The sequence below is a fragment of the Urocampus carinirostris genome, chromosome 3, assembly GCF_059441175.1.
Source record: "Urocampus carinirostris isolate Australia breed hairy pipefish chromosome 3, RoL_Ucar_1.0, whole genome shotgun sequence".
Classification (NCBI taxonomy): domain Eukaryota; kingdom Metazoa; phylum Chordata; class Actinopteri; order Syngnathiformes; family Syngnathidae; genus Urocampus; species Urocampus carinirostris.
Window position 1 is genome coordinate 18,436,893 of NC_142351.1, and position 9,534 is coordinate 18,446,426.

General features: G+C 39.0%; 1 protein-coding gene across 1 annotated transcript in view; it reads right to left on the reverse strand.

The window, feature by feature from the left end:
- The window catches only part of LOC148368994 (ankyrin repeat domain-containing protein SOWAHA), a 31,392-nt gene extending 22,130 nt beyond the window's left edge, over positions 1–9,262 (reverse strand). The window contains exons 1-3 of the mRNA XM_088329724.1: positions 8,958–9,262; positions 3,045–3,106; positions 703–927 (exon numbers count right to left, since the gene is read on the reverse strand). Coding sequence (XP_088185850.1) covers positions 703–927; positions 3,045–3,106; positions 8,958–9,180 — 510 coding nt within the window. The 5' untranslated portion in view covers positions 9,181–9,262. The remainder of the gene's footprint in view (positions 1–702; positions 928–3,044; positions 3,107–8,957) is intronic.
- Positions 9,263–9,534: the final 272 nt, after the last annotated feature.

Consider the following 9,534-nt stretch of genomic DNA (forward strand, 5'->3'; position numbering starts at 1 on the left):
TAAAAACATTACCGGGGACCCCTCTCACCCCCATCATGGACTGTTCACTCTGCTAGCCTCTGGGAAGAGGTACTGCAGTGTGCGGTGCAGGACCACCAGGCTCCGCAATAGTCTAGTCCCCCTGGCCATTAGACTGTTAAATGGTCAATCTAACATATAGTTAACTTAAATCTAAACGGCTGCTAATCTGACTTTTGCACTACTGGCAGTTTTTTTTATAGCTTGCCACTCCTTGCACATTGCTCTCTGCACTATTGTAATTACAGCGTTATTGTTACAGTGTTAATGTTACTGTGTACCTGACTTGTTAACCTGACTGCCCATTTTGCGCATCTGGTTAGCTACTCTTCTTGCACTATCGGAACTATGGTAAAATACTATACGTAGCCAAAATACAATACAACATTATTTATATCTGTACATTCAAGGAAACTGTGGGGGTCAGATGCATCGACATTTCGTTCTGTATACACGTGTACTAGAATGACAATAAAGTAGATCTGAATCTGAATCTGAATCTGAATCTGACAGTGAACCTAAATTGTTGAATGTGCTTCCATATTAAGGAGTATTGAGAAACTCGCGAGGTGTGTTTGGCCTCTGATGCACCTTACATTTCGGAAGATACGGTACTTATATACTCAAGAGGAGTTGTTAGGCCTAGCATCAATGTGGAATAAAAGAGAATAACTTTGGATTCACCTCAGTAGTACTGTCTGGCTCGCCGCACATCATCAGCTCATCCCGGCATTCAACCTGCAGTGGGACACAAGCGCTGGAGTCCGTTGCATCCCGCTGCGCCTTGGCTGGCACTGTGGTGGGACTCGATTGTCTCTGCCCGTCTACATCAGGCACCTGAAGTTTGTCTTTGTCCCGGACTTGCAGCAGCTGTCTGTATTTCTTCTTGAGGAAAAGATACTTCTCACCCTGCAGAGCACAGAAGTCATGTTTCATCCCACCTGGAGTAAATTCATGAGTAGAAACAAGTAGTAGAAGCTGCCAACTACATCAGTGCAAAGAGGTTAGCTTGAAAGTTAGTGTGAAATATTAGATTGCTAAGATTAAATTAATTTTTTTTGAAAATGGACTTCTTTTAAAAATAATAAGAATACACAACTAATTGATTAATCTTATAAATTGACAGCTAATTTCGTGATAAATTCACTTTAAAAGCGCTCCCCAGAATATGGCATTTTTCTACTTGCTGATGCCCACTTCTGTCATTGCAGCCTCTGTCAAGCTTTTAAGTCCATGCATTTCTTAGATACGTTTAAATAAACTCTTCTTTTTTCATCTCTTTTGAGGTTTGGGTTTGCTTTTGGACTGTACTTGAAACAGGCCTTTTTTTACTTTCACCATTTTCATGCTACACTTACATAAATCTGCAGCGACGAGCATAACATCACTCTCCATCACTTCCCCCTGACCCTACTTTCCTTCTACCGTGGCCCGAAAAGCTTTGCTATAGGTAAGATAAAAGCAGATTGGCATAGTGGGAAAAAATACAAGGGCTCTTTGAACTTAGTTGGGCATTGTTAACACATACTTGATAGAGAATCCATTCTACTTTGTCTTTTTAAGGACACCTGAATAGGACAATAAGGCTGCACGATTTTAGAAAAAAAACTAATTGCGATTTTTCAGACCAGTATTGCAATTTCAATGCAATTTTCACTTTTAAAATAAAAGTTTGTTTTCCGTGCTGGATTTTTTGAGAGTACTTAACCCTCCTGTTGCCCTCAGATGAGAATGAAATGTCATGTCATGTTTCATGTTTCATGTTTATTTGTATAGCCCTTAATCACAAAGAGTTTCAAAGGGCTGCACAGACCACAGACAATTGCAAACCACAGACAATTATGACACTATCCCCTGATCTAAACCCTTCCCCACAGCCATTACCCTAAACAGACACCGCACAAAAAACTGAAAACTCTTGCAAAAAAACTACGTCACACAAATGTAAAATGGTACTCGCGTCTATGTTCTTACACTTCCTGACTGCACAATGTTTGTTCTCTGCTCAAAACAGACACCGCACAAAAAAAAACTGAAGAACTCTTGCCAAACACTACCTCATACGAATATAATGGTACTCATGTCTATGTTCTTGCACATGTCGACGGCACTATGTTTACTGCTCACCTTGCACAATGTCTGACCATTTCTTTTTTCTGCACTATGATGACTATGTTTGCACCAATGCATATGCTGACTATTTTTTTTTGCACTATGATGACTTTTGCACTAAATGCAATATTGCACAACCCTTACGATACCAACGGTATTACGATAACAACTGGATGTTACATCCCACATGCCGACAATTCTTGTGTAAATACCATGTAAATTATAACTATAGCCTTATCCCCCTTGTTTTATAACCTTATCTTCTCTGTTCATTTATCTTCTTGGCTCATACCTCACTGTGAATGTGTAAAATTGGAGTGTCATGCCCAATTTCATTGTCACAATATGTTAACCCATTTTGTAAAAATGACAATAAAGGTATATTCTATTCTATTCTACATGAGGGCAAGGAATGCCACTGTGTTGTTAAAAACCCCAAAAAATCCCCTGAAAATATATCTTATTTACCTTTTAATGTTCTTTTTGTAGCTTGGTCTCAACAATTTATATTTTGTTTTGTTTTAAAATAAAGACAACACAAGGATTAAACATATTGACATACTTTAATAAGAAAACAGCGCCCTTTGCCGGGGATGCTTTGTTAGGGTTTCTGTCGGCTCACACAGGGCTCTAAACGCAGCGTATCGCGATTACACGATTGCGCTACTTCACATCGTAATATCGATTAGACTTTGGTTAATCATCAGGAGATGGTATAATAATAGTCTGTAGTTTGAAATAATCTGTGGTGTGGGCAGCTTTGGGACTCCTTGTGATTAAGGGTGTCACAAATAAACATGACTTGACTTAATCGTGCAGCCCTAGTGGACAATGTTCACGCAAAGATAAGATCAATTTGAGTTTCATAACACTGAAATCTCAAAAAAACAAATCAATAAAGCAGTGCTACTCACGTTTTCAGACTTGACCACAGCAATCCTGTCAATAATCAGTTTGAATTCTTCTCTGTATCTAGCTGAAAGAACACAAAACACAAAAAGGGTTCAGATTCTGGATCACTACAGTGCATCCCACAATATTATAAAACAATGTTATAGGTAGGTGGCAGGGCTGGAGGAAGAAAGGCCAGCCAGCAGAAGAAAATAGCAGTGATCATTACGTTCTATTTATTATATAACGCATATCAATTTCAAGGCCATGATAAACATTAGCTGACCAGTTGAATAAAGACTAAAAGCACCCAAAAAGTATGAACTATTGTAAACATATTTTAATCACCCAATTAGCAAAATTTTAGTTAAAACCAACAGCTTTTTAGATTTTTATAAAATAACAATAATAATAATTTAAAGGTGCTGTGTGAAATATGGAAATGTTCTACTCGCTGACCCAATCGTCAGGCTTAAGCAACATTGCATCCCGAACAGCATTGCTAAATGTAAGATAAAAGCAGATAGGCGCAGTGGAAACAAACAAATAAAGGCTCTTTGAAATCAGTGTAGCATTGTTAACACTTACTTACAAGAGAAAATATTCTTATTTCAACTTTTTAAGGACACCTAAAACAAAGCACCCCACCTTTAAGCTAATTTGGTTTAATGCTCATCACAATATCTAAAACTGATGAACCAAGCTTTTGGGTGATCATTTAACCAACAAATCTGCACTTCATTTGCTGATTATGAAGAAGAACATTTGGGAAAACGCTGTAACGACATTTGCTACCAGGTGGTCAAAATGGCACTGTTTGACAATGTTTGCTGAAAAAGTGAACCCTTGGCTGACTATGTGAAGGTTGGCTAAGTATTTGGCTACGTGAAGGCTAGCTAAGTATTTGTGTGCATTCCTACATGACAACCAAGGTTTGCTTTTCCTGGTGTAGACAGAAAGTACACTTCCTGGTGTGGATAAATATAAAAACAGGAAACAAAAATTCATGATTCACACGAACATGACCAAAAATTTCCAGGTATCTATTGACCATAAACTACAACAAATTTAAGACCAATTCGACAAAAATAAAAACAGTTAAAACGAAACAGTAAAACACAAGTATTTCCTGCATTACTTATCACATTACCTCGCCTTGGCGAAAAACAATCGTTGGGCACCCACGTCTCATTAAATTTAGACTTTCCCATGGTCCAAAGTAAAATGTGTGTCCAACGTTGCTATGTGTACTGTGGGTAGACCTAAGAGACATGTGTGTGCCCTGAAATGCCCAATGTCACGGTTGCCATGGCGCCCAATTTGCCCCGCCCACGTGGGGCCAGCTGCGGCTCGTTGACAGATTGGCTTCCCTTCTAATTAAGCTCAGTGCTCTCACTCACCCTTAGTCAGTCCGTCAATGAACCTCTGCACCCGCAAGATGTGGGTTTTGACTGTGTCCGGTTTCCTGCTTGTGTTTCCTGTCCGGTATCGTTCCTGTCTATTTTGTCCTGTTTAATATAGATCTCCATTTTTTTATATCAATCCTGTCTTTCCCGTCATGTCCGGTATTGACCCCATCTGTCCGATATCTGCTCGTGCAATTGGTTTCAATCTTGTCGGCCTCTGGCTTCCTGTTATTCCACGCCAGACTCCTGCCTTACATTTTCCGCCCAACAATCACTGAATCACTGGCGTTTGGGTTAACGTGCATGACTGCCCCATTTCCCGTAAAGTAAAAGCTTGCGTGAGAAACATCACCCATCTGGGTTCTCCTCCTGTTCCGGTTCATGACACCCGACTGAAATCACATCACCGTTTTGATGGTTCCTTCATTGTGGTCACGCGATGTTGCCACAAACGTAAATCGGTAAAATATTAAAAAAGACAATTGATAAATGTTATTAATTTTTAGTTCAAACAAAATAATAAATCTTAATAATGTGTTCACATTTCTAAGACTTTAGAAAATTGAATTTATATTAAGAATAATGAATTCAATGCCTTTTAAGACTTTTCAAGGATCTGCGGGAACCCTTTAGTATCACCACTTCAATCATTTACAAACGTGGCCCACTTTTTATACGGGATCAAAAATCTCCCCCATTCTGTGGTCAGTGTTCTCAATGCAGTCATGCATGCGGACTTAATTGTGATTAAAGTAAGATCATCACATTTACAACGCATGAAACAGCGAGCACATGCTCTGGCCGACATGTAAGTGTGTGGTGGGAAGCACTTCTCTAATCGGCAAACACATCAGATGGCTCTGACATCACATCTGGAACACATGTGGCGGCATTGCAAGGTCACCCTCTATCAACATTTATTTTGGCAAGCTTCACATGTTGGCCTTTCGGACACCAATAAAATAAATAGATTATAGGGGAAAATTGTCAGTCTTAATTGACTATTGTTCATAGCAGGGAAATACTACAAAACAATGGTGTAAAAAACCCAATTATATCAAGTCAAGTTTATTTGTATAGCCCTTGATCACAAGGAGTCTCAAAGGGCTGCACAGACAACGGTTTATTGCAGGCGTGTCAATAAGGCGGCCCGCGGGCCGGATCAGGCCAGCTAAGGGATTGACAACGCTGAGGGAAGCGCAAGAGAAACACGAGCTGCAGCTTGAAATATGTTCACTTGATGTTGCCAAAGCCAGGTGCCTCTCACAAATTTAGTACTTGCAACATTCGTTGCAGCTTGGTCATCCTGGAAGGGGGATTACCTCATGTGCGGTCCCTTTTCAAGGTTCCTTGATTCATGTTGATATTTTTGAGTTTTTCCTTGCCCTCATGTAGGTTTTAGATCAGGGAATGGTGTAATAATAGTCTGTGGTTTGCAGTAATCTGTGGTCTGTGCACCCCTCTGAGACATCTTATGATTAAGGGCAATACAAATAAATGTGACTTGATACTAAACTAAAATTGGGGGGGTTGTGATTGCGTTACCAGCAGCGAAGCAGTAGGCAGCGCGCCTTTTACAGGAACAACAATACCAATGGGGCAAACGTGAGCACATAATTTACGGTAAAAGAATGCTTGAATTTGGTCTTTTTATTTGTAAAATTATTTTTGCAATACACCATGCGTGGTTAAAAAAAATGTCAAGGACATTACCCAGAAATCGAGTAGAAATATTTATGTGGTTGAAAACAAAAGACAAAATGAACATGGAGTGTCTCAGCTGTATTAGTATGCAAGCTCTGAAGATAGGAGCCAAGACATATAAAAGGTTCACTACTTCCGCATGTTAGTGTAAATGTTTTCTTCTATTTTTTTTATTACATGACTATTTTTAAGAAGCTTCAGGTGGTCGGCTTTGATGCCAGTGTGTAGAGTAATTTGAAACTAGTTACTTTCAGATGTAACGACCCTCAATCATGCACGACACAAGGGTTCACAATCACTTGGTTTATCGCCTGCATTCAGTAAACAAAACAATACAAAGAAGTCAGGGCGTCTGTGCACACCTGCATATATCTTCAGCACGAGGTAATATAGCTGCATTACTTTACTTTTAATTAGTGCTTTTTTGTATGCATCATTTAGCACAACTTCTATACATTTACATACAAAAATAGTTTGTGAAAGCAGCTCCTATATTTAGCATAATATGATTGCTGGGATGGGCTCCAGCACCCCCGCGACCCTACTGAGGATAAGCGGTGCAGCTGATGAGATGAGATGAGAGAATTTAATATAATATAATTGTATCAGAAATTAAGTTTTTAAGGGTCATAATAGACAATAAATTAGGTTGGAAAACACACATCAGACACATACAAACTAAGGTATCTAATAATAATAATAATAATTTCCTTTGTATTGTCATTCTTTGTAACAATGTACACAGAACGAAATGTCGATACAATTGACCCGTTGTAGCGAGCCGATGCAGCCAACAGAGGGCGCCGCCATTATACCAATTAGGTATGACTCGGCCGAGGCGCGAACCAGCGACCTCCCAGTCTCAAAGTGGGCACACTACCATCTAGGCTACTGAGCATTTCAATAATTAATAAAGCAAAATTTCTTTTAAATTATAATGCATTGTATTTATTATATTGTTCTCTCGTTCTGCCATATCTAACATATTGTGCAGAAGTCTAGGGCAATAATTACAAAAGTTCACTACAGCCCCTTTTTATCCTTCAAAATCGTGCAATAAGAACCTTACACAGGGTAGGATATCGGGATCATACTAATATTTTATTCATGCAGTCTAAATTATTAAAATTGGATGATTTAATAAAAATGTTCACTTCACAACTGTTGTTTAAGGTCAACAAAAACATAGTGCCAGAAAACATACAAAAAGTATTCACTCGGAAAGAGGGAAATTATAACTTGAGGGGCTGTAGTGAATTCAAAATCCCAAAGGTGAGAACAACCAGGAAAAGTATGTGTGTGCCTGTGTGTGGAGTCAAACTTTGGAATAATTTACAAGATGAGCTCAAACAATTTCCAACTATCCATGTGTTCAAATTTAAATACAAAAAAGTATTACTGGCGAAATACAGGGATGAAGAAAATGGGATATGAGGGAGATTGGAAATACTTCGTTTAAAACTATGGTTAGCTTGTTGTTATTGTTGCTATTATTATATCAGAACTGTTATTATAAATATGTTTATTTTTATTGTTGTTATTATCATTGGTGCCGGAGTGACATTTGGTAACTAGGCGCATTATGACGTTGAGGGATGGGTATTACGAAGATTAGTGTATAAAATATGTGATTGTTGTAATTATTATAATTATTGATATCTGACATATGTAATAAGTATATCCATGAGATTTTGTTATATTAGACACAAGAGGAAAGGAGGATTTGTAAAATGTATTTAATAGGGAAGATAAAGGGGTATGGGAAATAAGCATCAGCTTCTGACTACCCCTTTTTGAATATGTTATGTGACATTATTTCGTTGTTGACTCATTGTTTTTGTCCTGTTTTATTTTAATGTTCGAAATAAAGTTTTCATTCATTCATAATATGAACTTTTACCCAAACTGATAATGGGCAAAGCTTACCTTCAGCAGGAGGTGATATAGCTGAAGGTACGGCAAGCGCAGAAGCCCATAAAGTGCCAAAAGAAAAAGACAGTCGCTCACGCCCGTGGCTTAACAAATGAATGCGGTACCAGAGTTTTAACAGTAATGCAACAAAAACACTGATTATGTGAGAATTCAAAAAAACTCAAAACAATCAAATTTCAACTCTGTTAAACGGAATGATACGCTACATTTGGGTATCAGTAATCTAGTGGGTAATGCAATTCATTTTTTGCAATATCCTTTGCCTGGTAATCCTGAAAGGGGGATACCACATGTGCGGCCCCTTCTCAAGGTTTCTTCATTTTACTCATGTTGAGGTTTTTAAGTTTTTCCTTGCCCTCATGTTGTTTCCAGATCAGGGGATGGTGTAATAATAGTTTTAAATAATAGTCTGTGCAATAACCTGTGCAGCCCTATGGGACTCTTTGTGATTAAGGGCTATACAAATAAAAATGACTTGACTTGACTTTTTAACTTAAGTAACTAGCAACTGTAACTAAATTACTTTTAGTCAGTTACGTGCACAACACTGACGTAAACACACCATCCAACCCACTTGTGCCTTGTTTGCTGGACTAAAGTCTGCACTGTTGGATTTTTGGCCCAATGGAGGCGATGACGTCATGATAACGGGATACTCGTGATGACAAGATACGTCATGATATCGGGATACATCATGACGTCATTCCACTCCGCGAGGAAGGGGGGAACGTAGCAGGAAACACTGGAACGCCATTTCTATCCCTACGTGCCGTCCCAAAAAGTTATTTTGTCTTCAAAAATGAGACCCGGAGAGCGAGAAAACACCATGCAGTTTGTGACCTAAACACGCAAACTGTACTTTGCAGACTTATCGGCACGAATCAACTTACTTACCGCGCAACTGAACGTCACCGTGGCCAATAAAAGGCTTAAAAGCCTTCAGTATATCTGCATTTCTCACTTTGCCAGAGCTGCCCGCCGTGGAGTAGAAGTAATCCAGCAGCGCTTCCTCGCTTACATCGCTCATATTAGCTGTACTTCTTATTAGTCGTTGTTGAACGATAACTGATGCTATTTCGATCCCTCTTTTTCGTGCTTGTTTTTTTCTACGCAGCATCAAAAGTGGTCGTCTGTTCGGTTAATCTAGTGTCTACATTTCGCTCCTATCTAGCTAGCAAGTCGATCGAAGTAGCTGCTGCGCCTCCTCTTGTTTTTTTTTACGGTTAACCCCTTGTTTCCTCCGTATTTGAGAGAGTTCTCGTTTTCCTGATTTTCTATAGTGGTTGTAAACGTCTCATTGAATACAGTATACAGTGGGACCTCGCTACTTCGCGGTTCCACGTTCGCGGGTTCAGAGCTACGCGGGTCTAAAATAATTATAATAATAAAATAAAAAATTTTAAGCATTTTTGAATGGGCGTCGCTACTTCGCAGATTTTCACTTTTCGCAGGCGGTTTTGGTCCCCATTAA